The sequence below is a fragment of the Xiphophorus maculatus genome, chromosome 8, assembly GCF_002775205.1.
Source record: "Xiphophorus maculatus strain JP 163 A chromosome 8, X_maculatus-5.0-male, whole genome shotgun sequence".
NCBI classification, from domain to species: domain Eukaryota; kingdom Metazoa; phylum Chordata; class Actinopteri; order Cyprinodontiformes; family Poeciliidae; genus Xiphophorus; species Xiphophorus maculatus.
Window position 1 is genome coordinate 10,973,788 of NC_036450.1, and position 18,619 is coordinate 10,992,406.

Consider the following 18,619-nt stretch of genomic DNA (forward strand, 5'->3'; position numbering starts at 1 on the left):
TTTTATTTTTATATTATGATAAATTAAGATAATCTTCAACAAATTTCTATCCTATTAATACCAAGCCATACACACATCAGTCATTAAAACCAACTCCAGGTCATTTTCACTTGAATCAGTGGTGAAAGAGTTCTCCGTTGAAAAAGAAACATGCGATTATACTATTACTCAACCTTGTAGAACCTTGGTGTCGTAGATTTTCCATAGTTAATGTTTCTTATAAGGAAATATTTTTGCTAAAACATTCAAACATGAATCCTATGCTTCTGTTGCAGTTTGCATGTTTCTTGTTCGGTTGAGTTTTCTTTCCAAATGTCTCCTTCCTTTGCCTTCATTCGAAATATCTTTTAATTGTTCTGTGAAGGTTTTAGCTGATGTAAAGTTTTTTGTCCTCATAGTTCACTCCTGTTATTACACTAGACAGTGGTATTATGCTAGAACTCTAAAAAGCACAATGAAGTCGCTGATACATTATGCCTCGTCCCTGGCTGACTGCACCTTAACACAATGGTTAGTTCTGCAGCACACTTGTGACATGATGGCAAGCTGTAATTCTCTACAGAGGACATTATTCCTGTGACACTGTAATATATATATATATATATATATATATATATATATATATATATATATATATATATATATATATATATATATATATATATATATATAAATAAGTAAAAAATAAATCTCTTTTCATCCTTGTAAATTGTGTCCTTGCCATGGCCTGTGTTGCAGCTGCCTTTTCCCACTATATTCAGCCATGCTCCACAGGGATGCCAGCTGAATGTTGAAGCAGCTTAGGATGACAGCAGTGGCAGGGTAAAGAGTAGGGTGGGATCTGAATACAAACAGACAAGCTTGGGGTGGGGAATGACAGCAATAGGGTTGAAATATTTCCCCCCTTTTTTTCCCTTCTTCATAAATGCCGACATTCCTTAGGCGCGCATGCATCTTTTATCAAAGAAGATATCGTATTCAGATTTGCAGAAATGACATAAAGAGATAGCTGGGTCAACATTATGAAAGATGACATCAGAATATGAATCTGACTTTTATGTGTGCCTGCATGATATACAGTATACACCCTCTATCCGATCTGTTGTCTTACTTTAGATGATGTATGCCATCTGGTGTTGCTGGAACATTGTATCTTCTCATATACTCATGCATCTCAGGAAAACTCTTCTTGACGTAGTCCTCTGCACTGCTTTCTCTCACTGTAGCAAAGCGGAATCCCTGAGAGGGATGGTGCAACTGCAGAGGCGAAGAAAGAAACCAAAATTTCACCTTTAGAATAACTTTTACTTAAATAAATTATCATTCTTCAGTTCAAATCTATTGTTTTTTTGTTTCTTTTTAAGCCATCTTAGTGTTCTGGTTTATAATCCAACATAACATTTGGTAAAAATAAAGAAATATAAGCCCTTGAGAACTGGACTTGTCTAACAAAACAACTACTTGTGGAAAATTAACTATTTAAAGTGTCATCTTTTACCTTTGGATCATGTATTCCTGACAGCTGCTCGTAGGTTTTCTCCCCAACCATGACCGCAGCCAAGTTAGCAGTATAGGTGGACAGACAGAAGAGGCAAAAGATTGCCCAAAGGTTCATCAGCAGGCGCCCAGTCCAGCACTTCGGGGGTTTGATGGCTACTGTTCTCCCGAAGAGAATAGCATAACACACGTTAAGGGCCGAGGAGAAAGAGAAGACGCGGTCACGATTGCGTCCACGAGGGGTCATTCCAAAGGGGCTGTGCCACTCGTATAGGGTGAGGAAAACAGCGGTGACGTGGAGGGAGACGAAGATGCCAAGCCACATAGACCAATGGAGAGGCCACATGAAGGCGCCAATGGGTGCAGCTGTGTCACGGGTCCGAACCTACGCAGGACAGGTGCAGAAAACTTTAGAACTGAGTTGACTGACACATAAGAGTTACTATCATTTTAATACTATATTCCCTAATTCAATTGTTGTTCTGTTTTTTCATCCCAACTTAAAATTGTAAAAGTTTGACATTCCTTATGAAGAAACAAACTGAAAACATATTAACTTTTAATAGAGAATCAACATGGGTGATGATGTGATACTTTATGCATTTGTTTGAGGCAGCCTGTTGGAAACTTTGTCATAATCCTTATAGCTCAAAACTGTGTGTAGTGTCTTAAAAATAATGAAACGTTAATATCCTGGTATTGAATAAAATCACAACAAAATTAATCAGAGAAGGATTAGCCATTCTCACCATCCACTTACAGTATCTAATAGTGATTTCTGTCAGATTTTTTTTATATCTTAGAAAATAAAATTAGGTTTTACTTAAAAGTTTGGAAATGCTTCAAATTAAATTTGATATTTTCCCAAAAGTTTCAAATCTGGGTAAGATCACTTTTACAAGCAATAGATTCTTTTTTACCTACATGAGGAATTTGCTTATAAATATGTACTTTATACAGACACAACTAACAATAAAGCCATTGTTAGCAATAGCTAAAGGAAAACTAATCAGAGTACTCTACTCTAGTGCTCTGAAGAACTGTCAACCCAAACATAGCTGAAGTTTTACCTTTCCAGTTACACCACAGGGGGAAGAAAGAAAAGTGATCACCACCATCACTCTGTCTGTCTGCTGGCGAGAATAGCTATAGTAATTGTAGTAATAGAGTGCCCCCACAAAGCTGCACACTCACCAGTGCAACCCTACATGGGGAATTGCATTAGGGTCCAATAAAGTAAGACTTGCTGTAATAAAGTCCTGCTGTATTGACAGCGACCACCAGAATACCAAGCAGAGAGAATTTAAGGGAGGACAATGACACAGTGAAAAAGATAGGCCAAAGAGAGACTGAAATAAAGAGTAGGAACTGGGATTGAACAGGCAATCAAAAAGTAGTCAGAGTGAGAAGGATAGTACTGACCAGAATCCCCAGGCTGGTGGAGAAGAAGGGTGATGTGAAGTCAATGACTTGACTTCTGGCTGAATTAATGCTGAATGATGTCACTGCCAGGTGGGCAGCACCACTTAGTAGATCGCCTACCAGTCCCGTCCAACGCCCATTCTTGTACCCTCCATATTTCCCGTCACCGACAATATATAGGTCAAAAGTAAAGCCAATATCCTCCGCCAGCTTTTCCAGCAGGTCAACGCAGTAACCATAGCAACATTTCTTCAGTTCTGTAGGAACAGATCCGTTATGTCCTGCAAGTTTCTGGAAAAGTCCTTTCAAAACCGAGGTCTCATTGGTAAGCGGGTCCAAGCACAGCTGGCCTGCTGGACACATCCCATCTCCATCCACCTCACGGGTAAACACAAAGGGATGCTCCACCAGCGTCACCACTCGCATGTGCAACCGCGCAGATCGGCGCCAGTCTCCTCCGCTACCAGACCCTTGATGGCTTGGCCAAGCCCCCTGGTCCATTAGAACTCTCCCTCTGCGCCAGCGTCCCAGACGGGTCCAGGTTGGCTGGCCAAGAGGGTCCAGCTGGAGAGACCAGATGTAGTGATGGGCCTCTGAGATGATATTCTGAGTTTGGCTTTCTTTGGATATGAAACCACTTTGGCCCTCAAATGACGTGTTGGCCAGAAATCTAAAGAAAAGGGAGGAAGAGTGAAAGGGTGAAAAAATACGAGAGACAAACAGGAAAAATGTGGAAAGACAAAAGGACACAATAGAAGTTAAAAAAATATTTTTTTTATCTTACTTGACACAAAAATTTAAAATAAACTGCATACTAAATATTCCCTAAAAGTGGACTTTTAGGATCATTCTAAACCCTCTATTATATATCTCAAGAATCACCATAAAGTCAATAAACATACCGACACAGTGAACTTTAAAATATCTTTGGAACTATTAAATGTATATAAGTATTTTGCATATTCATCAAATCATCATCTCAACACTTTCTTTGTAATACCACATCATCATCAGATCTTTATTACAGACACAAAAAAGTTTCATAGTAAAAAGATAAAATAGACAAAATAAGAAGTAAAAAAATCAAGATAAAAATAAACATGACACATAATATAATAATATTATTATTATATAATAATATAATTATTATATTATATATAATTATATAATTATATATATATATATATATATATATATATATATATATATATATATATATATATATATATATATATATATAAATATATAATATGTATATTATATATATAATATTATAATATTATAAGTCACAATAATGTGACTCAGTCACATTATTTATTTGTGACTGAGTCACAAATAAATAATGGCGCCAATGATCCATTGAGGAAATTCTCACTGTACTCAGTGCAGGGTTTACTAAAATTGCAATTTTATTATTGCATGACACAAATAATCTACACATGCATTTGTACATACGATTCATGAGCACAGCTGTACATGTGGACACAGCAATATGTATAAATATATGGCTAGCCATAGAACCATGTTCTTATTGAATACATGAAACTTTTCATCTTTCATGTTAGCAGAGTAGTTAAATAGTTTTTTTTTTGTTTGCTTTTACAAACAAAAATCTGAAAAGTGTTGTGTGTATTTTTATCGCAATCCCTCCTACTCTGTTACCTCTAAATAAAACCCGGGTGCCACCAATTGTTTTAAGAAGACCCTTAAGTTGAAAGCAGAGTAAATAAAGCTGTTCCTTTAAAAACTTTAGTGAGCAAACAGTTTCATGAAGACCAAGCAACACGCTAGACAGGTCTGGGACAAAGCAGTCTGCCTGTGGGAACTCACTGGCATGCTGATTTGCAACAGAAATCCAGACCAACTTGTTCCATGGGTGGAACAAGAATACTTTCTGTGCACTTTACCTTTTCATCATCCTGAACAGCCACAACAAATCGGTGCTTTACAATTATGTCCTACTTAGTGTCTCCTTTTCAATATCTATAGCTGTAGCATAACAAAATGTAAAATAACCCACTGAATTAATTAGTTCTATTAAAAGGAAAAACTAGCTTTTGTGTCATATATTTAAAGGAGCACACACTGAAAGAACACAGAGAACAGCTTAAATCATAAAATAAAGTTAGATATTCAACAGAATACTTCCAAAGTGCCTCTTTAAACTCATTATCCAAACATCCAATGTTATCCGTGTGTGATTTACAGACTTGAGTTAATTAGTTTCTACTTGGTTCTATACAAACAGTGCTGGGCCTTGGTAGCCTCAGCAACTTAGTGGAGTGCTTGAAGTGTTTTTGTGTGAGTTTTTGTGTGTGTTTGTGAGTGGGACTGCACACGACAGAGCATGGTCCAGTGGTCAAGCCATCTCTTAAACTGAGGCATGCCAGCTGTCTGAGAATGTCAGATACCAAAACAGATGCAAACACTTGCACCCAAACAGAGGAAAATACCCACACCTGCCCACTGAGTTGTATAAGCTTGGATGTGTGAAAAAAAAAATAAATTTGAATTTACTGTGAGCAGGTTGATGTGCCCCCCTCTGGCATGCCCTTGGGAGGTACTGATGTAGCTGATGTGACCTTTTCCAAAATATATCTTTTCTGTCACCTTGCTCAATGGAAAAACACCCTTTCCCAACTACATGTTGAGTTTCACAGTTGTTTAACAGGTACTAAGCCAACCTGACAACTTCCCTACTCTGTTTTAAGGTCAGTGTTTTTACTTCAGCCATTAGTGAAGAGCCGCTTTTCCGACTGCACACAGCGGAAACAAGACAAATTTTGCAATGTTGGAATGCAATGTTTTTCTAACTGCTGAAGTTGATGTGTTTTTATATATATATATATATATATATATATATATGTATATATATATATATATATATATATAGGAGACACCTACAACACATTAAGGCATTTAAATACTGAAACCTGAAGGTTGGTGCCAGGTTGTTTGAACAGACATAGAGAAAGAAAAGGCAAGGATGCAGCATTACAAAGCTAATAGAATACTGCAGATCTCAGAGGCAAACCGAACAGCTGGCCCTGACGCTGACCGCCCTTGCTCGTTTATAAATCATTAATTTTTTTCTGATTGAAAACGCATGCAGTGGTTAAAATGACATACAAATTTCCACTGTGTCTAAGCCTCAATGGCTCTTTTGTGCCACGAGTAAAAAAGCAAAGCCTAGGCTGTCATATAGGCTGAGAGCAGAAGTGGAAATGGAAAAATTACTTGTTCTGTTCTGTCAACACCATATTCACATGTCCATCACTAGGAATTTAGCAAAGTGTATGTTTCATTTATTTATTTATTTATTTATTTATTTATTTATTTATTTATTTTGCCAAAAAGACCTAATAATATATAATATAAACTATCACTAGCACATTTATGAGAAAGCTTTGCATTGTAGGATACTGTAAAGATTGAACTGGAAATAATCACAACTATGTTTAGAAGGGTCAAAAAGATGCTCTTAAACCTAAGAACACTTCTCCAGCTATCAGAAAATAAATGTCTTGGCATCATTGTGAGGGTTTTTGTTCCTGCTAGTGGTTTTGGTGGAGACAGCAAAGAAGAAGGATGACCAGCTCTCCGGAACCAACAACTAGAAGATTACAAGTTTGAGAAAAAGAAGCATGATCACCAACACATCACAGCAGGTGCTTTAGATTGGAAGGACTAAGGTAGCATTAAGTTTTTGAATAGCCCCAACCTTGAATCTTTTAAAAATGCAGATGATGTGGCAGAAAATAAACCCAATTTAAATTAGCTTTACCATGTCTAATAAGAAGTGGGAACGAATATTCCTCTAGAATTATAGCAGGACATTGTTAATGCTATAAAACTGTCTGGTTTCTCTGCAGCCAAAATCTGCAATAAACTCAAACTTTTGCAATATGTTTGTTTATAATCAAAGTTGATGACATTCATGCTTACAATGAGAATATACAAACCTCCTCTGACTAGCATAGTACATTGTGCAACTTTTTTTAAAAAAAATAAAGCTCTCTACACTGGTTCATTTGTAAGTAAAAATAAAAGTTTAAGAAAATTAGCTTGACATTGACTGACGTGAGATTGAGTTCTTTGGTAAATGTCACACCTTCCTTTGCTTTAGCTTGAACTGCTACATTATTTTTTCCATCTTTCTGTTTAGTTCTGCAGATGCAACTTTATAGTGCAAAATATAAAGTTTATGAGAGGAATAGTCTGGATTTGTCAAAGTAAGGTTCTGTGATATTTACTATCTACATTTATTTTTTTTCTTTGCAACATGACAGAAAAAAATAAAGCCCAACAGGAAGTCATATTTATGAGTCTGTGTAATTATGTTAGTGCCTGTGTATCTTTAAATAGAAGTGCTCAATTAAACTGCAGTCATTGGCCAGTTTCCAGATTGGATCCAAACTGTGGTCTGCAAGTTAGTGCCCTCTGACCTTAAAACTTATGCAACTCAGATGGAGTGTTACTGACCTTAAAGCTAAGATCAAATAAAACCTTTCATTATTTTTATAGAAGCTGGGATGCTTATGTTCAGTATTTCAGCGGCAAGAATTTACCACGTCAAACTGACAAAACATTTACAAAGTTTTAAAATGACAGGAGACACAATGCTTGGTTTGCCACCTCCTCCCTCTCTTTCCTGGTTGAACAAAACCAGCCCAGACATGTTTGCGTAACACTTTGTTTCCTCCTATTCAGATCTACAAGCAGCATGATGGGTGTAACCACTGAGATTAACTGCAGCAACAAGTTTTTAGATCAGAGTCCAAACCAATTCTTGCTCATAGGAAGTCAAAACTTAGTCTCTGCTACTGAGACGGGACAATGGCACAGCAAGGACTTCAGCTAGACGAGGACAAATATTCTTGTTCCATCTGTTTGGATCTGCTGAAGGATCCGGTGACCATACCCTGCGGACACAGCTACTGTATGAGTTGCATTGGAACCCACTGGGATGAAGAGGATCATAGGAAAATCTACAGCTGCCCCCAGTGCAGGGAGACTTTCAAAAGGAAGCCTGTTTTGAAGAAAAGCACAATCTTAGCAGATTTAGTGGAGGATCTCAAGAAAACTGGACTCCGAGCTGAACCGGATGACCACTGCTACGCCAGACCAGGAGATGTGGCTTGCGATGTTTGCACTCAAAGGAAGTTGAAGGCTGTTAAGTTTTGTTTAACCTGCCCCGCATCTTACTGCGAGTATCACCTCCAACCTCACTATGACGCTCCACCTTTACAGAAGCACAAGTTGGTGGACCCTTCCAAGAAGCTCCAGGAGAACATCTGCCCTCATCATGGTGAGGCGATGGAGATGTCCGGTCACCCTGATCAGCAGTGGACCTGCTTTCTCTGCTTGACAGATGAAAATAAAGACCATAAAAAAGGATCAGCTGCAGCAGAAATGTCTGGGAAGCAGAAGAAGCTTCTGGTGAGACGACAGCAAATTCAGAAGGGAATCTGGGATCGGGAGAAAGAAGTGAAGCTGCTTCGGCAGGAGGTGGAAGCCATCAACGCTTCAGCTGATAAAGCAGTGGAGGACAGTGAGAAGATCTTCACCGAGCTGATCCGTCTCGCCTGGAAAAGAAGCGCTGATGTGCAGCAGCAGATCAGATCCCAACAGGAAAGCGAAGTAAGTCGAGTCAGAGAGCTTCAGGAGAAGCTGGAGCGTGAGATCACTCAGCTGAAGAAGAAAGACGCTGAGCTGGAGAAGCTCTCAAACTCAGATCACAACCGGTTTCTACTCAACTACCCCTCACTGTCGATACCCAGTGATGCGACACACTCATCCAGCATCAAAATCCGTCCTCTGAGGTACTTTGAGGATGTGACAACTACTGTGTCAGAGCTCAGAGATAAACTACAGGACATCCTGAGAGACACGTGGACAGACATCTCAGATGCAGTCGCTGAAGTGGACGTTTTACTGTCAGAACCAGAACCAAAGACTAGAGCTGGATTCTTAAAATATTCGCAAGAAATCACTCTGAATCCAAACACGGCAAACAGCCATTTGTTATTATCTGATGGGAACAGAAAAGCAACGGTACTGAAACAGAAGCAGCTTTACTCTGATCATCCAGACCGATTCACCAGCTGGCTCCAGATCTTGAGCAGAGAGAGTTTGACTGGTCGCTGCTACTGGGAGGTGGAGTGGAAAGGGAGGCGAGTTGACATTGTGGCTTCATACAAGTCAATCAGCAGAGCAGGGAACTTAGATGATTGTGAGTTTCGATCTAACTACAAATCTTGGTCTTTGTATTGTGACAGAAACGGTTACACGTTTTGGCACAACAGAATAAAAACTCCAGTTTCGGGTCCTGTTTCCTCCAGAGTAGGAGTGTACCTGGACCACAGAGCAGGTACTCTGTCGTTCTACAGCATCTCTGGAACCATGACTCTCCTCCACAGAGTCCAGGCCACATTCACTGAGCCGCTACTCGCTGGAGTTGGGTTTTATAAGGATGGGATTTCCGCTGAGTTGCTGAAACTGAAATAGTCCAAAGGGATTTGAGCTCATTATTGTGCCATTTCTTGTGTCACTCCTCTGAGATTAACTCTTTAGGGTGCAATGCGATTATCATTTTTATGGTTTTATGTTGTTAGAGTTTGTTTAGGGGTCATTCCATGTTGTTTCTGCTCACATAGACCATCACTGCTAAGAAGGATGTTTATCCACCTATTCCCTAACCACACATTCTTACATGATTCAGTTCTAGCCAGTAAAATTGTAAAGCGATGACATTTAAAGCAGAGGAGTCCTGGTGGGATTCTAAGCTGGAGTATGACGCCTGACTGAATCATCGTTTGCGCAGCAACCTTAAATCAATGTCATGCCCCACATGTTCTGGCCTCATATGTCACCTAAACATATTCTAACTCATGTTAATACTCTTTAATGAGCAAGAGAAAAGTTGAACATTCCCATATTACACGCTTCAGAAAAGCATCAAAACTGCTTTCTCCTGACACCAGAATTATGGGGGGAAAAGAATTGCTGCTCCTCTTCTAGTCACACATAAGCATCTGCCAAGCGCATTGTCTTTTCTTAAACCAATCTTGCCTGAAGCAAACTGTTTTACTTACACTGGCTCAGGAACAAACACCTCTGAGAAGACATTTATCCAACAGCATTTTCTATCTTTACAGGCCATCAGGCTGGCAGATCAATGTAATGCCCCTTTCTTTGATGGGTGTGATTCCCTCTAACAGAACTTATGTAAACGTAGATCATCTCTGGTATAGTGAAATTTGCAGTGCCTATATATATATATATATATATATATATATATATATATATATATTTTAGAGAATTTTAAGAAAAGAATCCTCTTGTTGATCATCTACATTACATGTTATATAAAGTTTATTTAACTTGGATACTAGAAACTGGTGGAAGAGTCCAACAGGAGGCTCCAAAGAGGCTGATGATGACACCAAAGGAACACCAAGGATTTCTAAACAGGCCTTGTGTTGCATTTCTACATGCGACAATAACCTCCTATACTCGCTACATGCCAAGATAAAAAAATATATATATGTATATATAATGAAATCATCCTGACAAAAATCTTCTAAAACTTTAGTATTGGCATGTATTATAGTGAGAAAAAGCTACAATTTAGGCCACAGTGAAATATGGTGGTGGCAGCATCATTCTCTGGGGTTCCTTTTCTTCAACTGGAACTGTATTTTTGTCAAGGTGAATTAAGTTAACATGTCATATTTCAACACACCCCCAGACAAGAAGACTAAAACATGAAAATTAATCAAAAAAGTCGTGTCTGTTTATTGAAGGGTGTCTGTACATATCCAACGAGGATGTTGAACCTTTGGTTTTCAGTCTGCTTTTACTTTTTTTTTTGTAAATGGGAATAAATGTGATTTTGTTATTCATTCAATTGTACTGGATAAACATATTAAAGGTCAAATAAGCTTTGAAAGTCTTGACTTATGACAATCTGTTTGTACACTATAATATATTTTTCAATGAATACAAAGGTTTAGACTTTCTAGAACCGGGAAATAAAAACCTAAATTGAGACATGATGAAATAGTCATTAAGTGGGAAAATACTCTTCTTCGAAGCAACATTTCTAAAATACTTTTATTGTTTCAGATAAATATCTAAATGGTAAGAAAAATATTCAGCCTCCTGAAACTGCAGAAAAAAATCACACTGATTAACACTTTTTTTTTCTCACAGATTATTTCACTATACACTTTTTGCTTACTTTAACTTTTTAAATTATACAATTCTCTAAACACAGACTAAACAGTTTTAGGTTTGTAAAAAATAAACATAAATGCTTTTAGAAACTCAGCCAAAGGTATATTTTAAAATTCTAAATCATTAAATTTACTTAGGGGAAAAATAGCACATTTAAACATCTGGAAAGATTCATTATGTACCAGATATTTAAAATCAGATTTTGGGATCAGTTTTGAACCTCAATAAACTTTGGCTCAGAGCCTTCAGGTGTTGAATGTTTTAACCTTTAAACATCAATAATAAAGCACACATCTCACTTCTAGTATGTCTGCAAACTGTCATTTGTAGGACAGACATCATATTTTAACATGAAGTCAGTATTTTAACATATTTGTTATGTTTTCTCCAAGTATCAAGTTGAGTGACTCTGCTGACATTTTGCCCAGGACATGCAGTTCTTAAACACAGGATCATTATAGTTGTCTGACGTATAAGGAGCCTTTCGAGCAGATGTATTTTTGCTATGAGTCAGCTAGAGAAATATGCCAAGGACATTTGTCGTTTTAGCTGACACATTCAGGGATTGCTAATCATAAATGAGAGGCCTGTTTTCTATACCTCTGCCTGAAATAAATAAACCCATGTTTTCAATAAGACTACATATTTGGAGGGTTAGATATGCCTGGTTTATTATAGTATCATTGAATTTGCTACTCCAACATAAAAAAGATTTTGATGAAAGAACAAAAATGTGATCCTTTTCAGAGCCTGGCAGCTTACTACAAAACATAATTGTCACAGTAATGGCCCAGCCCTTTGTTTTGTCGCTATTGTTTCTGTCTATGTTCTCCCAGCTGGTTGTTTTGGTCCTCTATTTGTGATCTTTGCAGGAGTTGGCATGTGAATGTGTGTACCAGTATGGATGTGGCAATTTGTCTCACTCTTTCCGGTCGAATTTGTGGGACTTGTCGACTATTCCAAACATATTCTACATCAACTCAAGTCTCTTCACCTTGCAGTGAATTTTTTTTCACCCATTTAGTTAGAAATGCAAGAACGTTTTGTTAACTGCCTGATCTAGCAAGGCTTATGCAGCAGCACCTTACTAGCCAAATCTCCCTTCTCGTCTTGCTCTGCACCATGCCCCCAACTTCTTCCTCCAATTTGCCATCAGACTAGCCCTGGCACTGTGGTTTCCTGTTTCAGGCAGCCTGGCCATTCTCTGCCAACACAGCACCCTGCTGCTTACTTTACCTTCCCTGAGCTGCTACCTTGCTTTCCTGCCCATCAGGATTAAGCTTCCAATCAAGAGCAAACCTGGTCAAATCTTCAAACTGCAAGCTTTTGAATTCACACAACTAAACCTTGCCTACCATATCTTCTGTGCAGGTAGATATACTGTATATATACACTGCTTTTGTTTTGTTGACAGAGCAACAGATAATAATGGCATATGTTTGTAATCTAGGTTTTGGTATTTTGGAAGAGTTTGAGGTGTTTACCTCCTGAAAAACATTTCAATAGAGAACTATTACGAGATACTGTAGTTAGACACATTAAAGTTGGCTGTAAGCTATTGGTGATAGATAGACACAGCTTCTTGAATGATCAGAGAGATCAACAGACTAAAAGTGAAAACCAGTTTTAGCACAACCGTAGTAGAACGTTAATACATAAGATTTTGGATTACAGAAAATTTGGCTGTTTTGCCTGGAGAATCCTTGAGTGGATAAGGTTGGTGACCGATATTAGATAAATAAAGTCCAAAACCATTTTGAAAATTAGACAGAGAAATATTCCAGTTGAGCTCGAAGGAGGTCAGTATTAGATACTGTGATAATAAATGCAATAATTTTCTACTGTAGCTTCATAACTTTTATGACGAGACATAATTTCATATATGAGCTCTGCATGTAATAACACTCACTCAGTGTTGAAATGAATAAACATGCTCAGTTCAACGCAAAATAGCATGAAAATGTTATCATATATATATATATATATATATATATATATATATATATATATATATATATATATCGATATCTATATATAGATATATACATATATCTATATATATAGAGAGAGAGACAGATAGAGACAGACAGACATATTTATCAGTGTGTAAAATATAATACCTGAAATGGAAAACTGTACACAACTGACAAGGAAATGAACTACTTAATATTTATAAATGTGTTTTTAAGCACATAAACAGTAATATTCACAAGCCAGAAATTTTTGAGATGTATCTCTTTTTGATGCCATTGGTGTATCTCGACTAATTCATCTTCCTAATCATTGACTGTGACGCTGCCATTTTATACGTTTTTTTGTTGTTGTTTTTTTCTGAAAGTAGCATAATTACTTGATTGTGCAACAAAATGACACTCGGTGCCTGCAAAATACAGATTACCACCCTTTTAATATTCCCAAACAATAGAGTTTAGTGATGACTGGGATTTTTCTGTTTTGTTTTGGTGACACCTTTTAAATTTGCTCTATCACAGAATGTTCTGCATGTGCTCAGGTATTCATTGGTAAAGTAACAGGGCTGAGCAGCTGATATTCTCTATACAGTATGTGCACCGTCACACCCCTAGTTAACTTTTTTCTAATGAGCTCCTCCAATTCTGACAGCAGCAGTGATCTAATAGCAAATGACAATATAATTATATCAGAAGCTTGTTAAAGATTACATTGTATTGTATGGATTAATATTAGTGGGGAAATTATTTAAACAGAAACTGATCAAATGCATCCTTCAGTTACCAAACATCAATAAAAACAGCATGCTAGTTTCTGAGCAGACTTGCACACATTACTGAAAGAAAAAAATGCTGCAGTAACTCTGAATTCCTGTAAATCATTTCATTGCAGTGAAATTTGTGTTGAGAATTGTCAGCTGTCCCTTCTGATTTATTATCTTCACATAATGTTAAGTGATGTGGCTTGAAAAAATTTCCCCACAGGACCAAGTGAGTGAATGACAAAAGGCGCAGCTCTCAGAGTGCTCAGTGAAAGCACTGCAGTGATACAGGGGAGGGTGATGGTGGTGAGAAAAGGGGATGGGTGGGTGTTCTCTAAGATGAAGAGTTTATCTGCATAATAATAGTGCCTTGATCTTTCTCTAAAGCTGGAGGAAGCAAATGAAATGATGAATGGGAATTAAGGAAACACAGGAAGTTGGCTACAGTAACCATTCAGCATGTCAAATAAAATCCTTATAGTTTATCAGTTCCGCCATCACGAGTCATTTCTCCAACGTTGTTTGCATTTGTTTCATTTTGGTACGCATTAATTATTCATGCTAAACAAACATGTCAAGCATTAAAGATATTTATGAGAAAAACTAGAAATATTCCCATTGCACAAATTAAAGTCGTAATGTGGAACAAGCAGAGATGTTTCTTGTGATGTTGGTATTGGATTTTCTGAGGGATGTGTAAACATTTGGTTCATCACATAGCTGTACTATAGAACCAGAAAAGGTTTGACTGGATATAATCATAACCTTAATACAGTTTGTCTTTTGACATATTTTTTTTCATTTTAACTTTTATTATGTCTTGCAAAGCGAACATTTGCTCCACTCAGATTTTAGACTTAGTTTTATTTTGGGAGACCTGTGTGTTTATGGGAAATATGAAGTTTCTTTTCTAAAACAAACATGATTGCAAGTCAAAACACAAGCAGAGGTCAACAAACAACAATGGTAATTATTTAAATTGGTTAGATGCACTGAAACCCCTAAGTGTGACAAACAAGTACAAAAGTTGGGGAGGTTCTGTAGCTTCTCTGGTCCTGCGATGCTGAAAAAGCCTTCTTACATCTTCTACAGATACCTTAAATCCAGACTGTTCAGTTCAGAGAACTGCCACACAAACTACTTAAAAGTAGTTTAAGCAAAGTGTGGCAAAGTAGTTTGCCACTACTTTAGAAAGTAACTCAATTCTGTTACCAAACTTAGTTACTATAAAATAAGACTCAACCCAATATGAGGACTGTCAAACTGTAAAGTACTCTTGTTCATATGTGGTGAAACCCCCCCCCCAGATAAATTACGCTTCATTTTCTGTAATGAGAAACATCAATAAAGCTCTGTTATATTATGCATCATTTATCATTCATTCTTGTGTCAGCATGTTCTATTGGTTTATCTATAGACATGCCTTAGGTTATCGACCATAAGAGAGGGTTGGGTAGCAACTGAATACAGCTACACATTTACAGCCCCTCTCAGTAAAAAGTTGTAGAGTGCAAAAAGCTGTAACAGAAGCATGTTAATATTTTTATCTAAAGCTAATGTGGAGAATGCATGCATGTATTATTCTGCAACACTTCAACTAAACTGCCAATATCCAGCTTTTACGAAGCGACAAGTACCATAACTGTCAAGTAGTTGTACTGCACGCCTTATGCAGCCTAAAAAATATGAGCTAGAGTAGGACGTACTAAATATGGCACTAAGACAGGATTTTTAACACACAGAAAAACAATGGTTTATTTTACCCAAAATTTGACAGGTAGCGACTATTTATATTCCACAGCTGAGTTTTCAACCTTCTCTGACAAGCAAGTCACAATCATTCTGCAATTAAATATCTCTCCACAACCAGACTTGCCTTGCAACTGTCACAGTGATGAGCCTAATGCCAAACTGTCTCATTCTTGCAAGTTTTCTTTTTTTATGAGTACATGCCATACCTGAACGGTGCCTGTTAACAGTCATCTTTGGCTGTTTTTATATTCATTAAAAAAATTATTTTTTAGTACGTCTTTTATTTCATTAGGATTATTTTGATAACTTTTCATTTGGACATTAAAATTTTTTTTGTAATTCTTTTTGTCAAAATAAATAAATCCTAATTTTGTTGACCATGATTTGAAAAAGTGCAAAGGGGAAAAGACCAAGCAGATGAATACTTTTCAAAGGCACTAAAACATTTTTATGATCTAGTGCTAATGAAGATATTCCTAACGTGTTGCCAAAAAATAAAATACAAAAATAGTTAACTGAGCAGAGTGTCCTGAACACAACACTGTAATTATACCTTCCTTCAGGTGGAGCTGGGGGTTTTGTCAAGGTGGGTGCAGTCGTCACAGTTCCAATTTCTAATCATGTCTGAAATAAATAGCAGGTATCTGCTAGAAAGCTACAGATGAAGAAAGATTTTGTTTTTTAGTCCAAGAGTACATCCAGTTCAACAAAAGAATAACTTCACCGGAAAAAATCAAATGTTGCAATGGCAAATCCAGAGTAGAGAACTGTGTCTGGAAAAAAAAGAGTGGTGCTGAGAAGGGATGTGGATGAGAGACACCAGCTTAGATTGGGAGAACTTTTGGAAGGTCAAGCAAACTAATATTACAAAATAAGAAGACATGGAGATAGACTTGCAATGAAGAACAATGAATGCTGAGAATGACTTCAACAAGGTTTTAATTTAACAGTGTGCCACTTTTTTGCTTTTTCTCTCGTGACTGATTTCTGTTTCAGTTGGAGTGTACAGCATATATCTCACAAAAGAGGGTGAAAATAATTTTGGAAGTTTTTGATTGAAACAACTGAATGAGGTTCTTCGTATTATCAGACCTATACTCATCAAAACGTTTAGGTTTTACTGTCTTTGGTCTCCAGACGTCCTCTTGTTTTCAGTGCAAAATGTCTGCCCAGTGCTTAGTAAAATGGCATTCAAATGACTGAATAACTGGAATTGGTTGCATGGTCACCCAAAAAGATATTAACCCTTTGGAGTCTTGGGTCTAAATGGCCGTTTTGGTCTAATTTTGAATTTACCCTTATATTTTCACCATAAAAACTATTTACCTTACCTTGTTTGGTATCATTATTTTCAGAACATCCTAAACTTTGTGATTTTACAGTGTTTGTTTCATTTTGACAAAATTTATTATCACATTGGAGCAAAAAACACACACAGAAACATGACGTCATGCCCGCCACAGGGCGGGCGTCGACCTTAAAAGGTTAAGGACTTCTTAATGACTTGGAAACAGAGAATTCATGCTATAAATGTTTCCCCAATTGAATTAGATAACAATGTTGTCTTTCATTGCTGTAACTTGTCCTGACTCAATTTGTTCTGCTTTCTACTTTCCCAGAAAACCACTAAGAGATTTCATCTCAATCAATGCTTTCTTGGTTAAAAAAGACAAAGACACAATGCTTTCAGAAGCCTGATATTTGAGCTTAAAATATCCATTTTGATTGGTCTAATGTGATGTTCTGGTTTGTAAGACACTATCCATATAATATACTGTGAAATTCTTATAGTGCAGTACATTCATCCTTTAGCTATATGACTGAGGCATGATGCATGTTAAAAAGGTTTATCTATGTAGTTTCTATGGTACTGAATTTGCTGTAGCTTGCTGGATTCCAAAGTATTTATCAGTACCATTTTTTGCAGGTTTTGCATTAGTTCTTTGTTTTTAAAATCAAAGTCATAACTATTTGCTGCAATTTAATTATATTCAAACTCTTTCTTGTTCACTCACATGTTTTAAAGCTACATTAGAATTCAACTGGAACCCAAATCCCCTATGATATCACGCTTTTTTTCTGATGAAAAACACCTGCCCACATTTGTCATCAGCTTTTTCCCCTTTTGACCACTTGATGGCTTGGCCAGCAACCCTGCTGCAACCATAAGTCCATAATAATCATGCAATAGATTCCCCTGAGGGTTTGAACGTCTAGGCTGGTGACAGACAGAGCCTCACTGCTGCTCATCTGTCACTTGGTTTTTGCTTTCAACGCTGTGCTGATGACAACTCATCCCTCCAGGTTAGGTCGTTCACAAAGCACCTGATGCAGTGAGCTCATCCAACAAAATCCCCAGCATCTGAACAGTCTCAAACTACTAATGCCTGCAGGTTTAAATACACAACAGCAAATGATGTGATGCGCATATGCCAAGGATGTTCAAGATGGTGTTATTTGCAAAAACTATTTAAGAGTTGTCTGCGCACATAATTAAGAGAGAAAAATTTAAATACAAAATGATGACTAAAAGCCAAGCAACTGCTGTGCAATAATGAGATGAAAGTTGTAAATTTATTAAGCAACATTCAGTTTAATAGTGTAACAAATTCTATGTAAGGTAAACCCTTGAACAAGATCATATGAAACCTTGAAATCTGGAAACATTGACGTTATTTAAAAAAAGATTAAACACAATCTAAACTAAATATTGTAATTGGACTAAATGTTTTCATTTTCATGTCATCTTGACAACTCAAAATAGTTTGTACATAAGCCATTTTCACCCAGTTGCACTTAAAAACACATACATTTATAGATGTGTAGGCAGATTGACATGACACAAGAGATCTGGAAAAAAACTAAAAAAAAAACTTTTAACTTTATGATTGCAAGACAGCTACTCTACCCTCTGATCCACAGCCACCTCAAAACCACCTGAACATTTTTTATATTGCAGAACAATAACAAAAGACATTA

At 37.1% G+C, this 18,619-nt stretch overlaps 2 protein-coding genes across 2 annotated transcripts in view; one reads left to right on the forward strand and one right to left on the reverse strand.

The window, feature by feature from the left end:
* Window positions 1-18,619, reverse strand: part of LOC102222271 (glutamate receptor ionotropic, NMDA 3A-like) — a 51,079-nt gene that overhangs the window by 18,254 nt on the left and 14,206 nt on the right. The window contains exons 3-5 of the mRNA XM_014470582.2: window positions 2,920-3,589; window positions 1,499-1,882; window positions 1,112-1,257 (exon numbers count right to left, since the gene is read on the reverse strand). Coding sequence (XP_014326068.2) covers window positions 1,112-1,257; window positions 1,499-1,882; window positions 2,920-3,589 — 1,200 coding nt within the window. The remainder of the gene's footprint in view (window positions 1-1,111; window positions 1,258-1,498; window positions 1,883-2,919; window positions 3,590-18,619) is intronic.
* On the forward strand, window positions 7,671-10,183 carry LOC102220427 (tripartite motif-containing protein 16-like). The gene has a single exon (XM_005803948.2). The coding sequence runs from the start codon at window positions 7,756-7,758 to the stop codon at window positions 9,424-9,426; it is 1,671 nt and encodes a 556-aa protein (XP_005804005.1). The 5' UTR covers window positions 7,671-7,755; the 3' UTR covers window positions 9,427-10,183.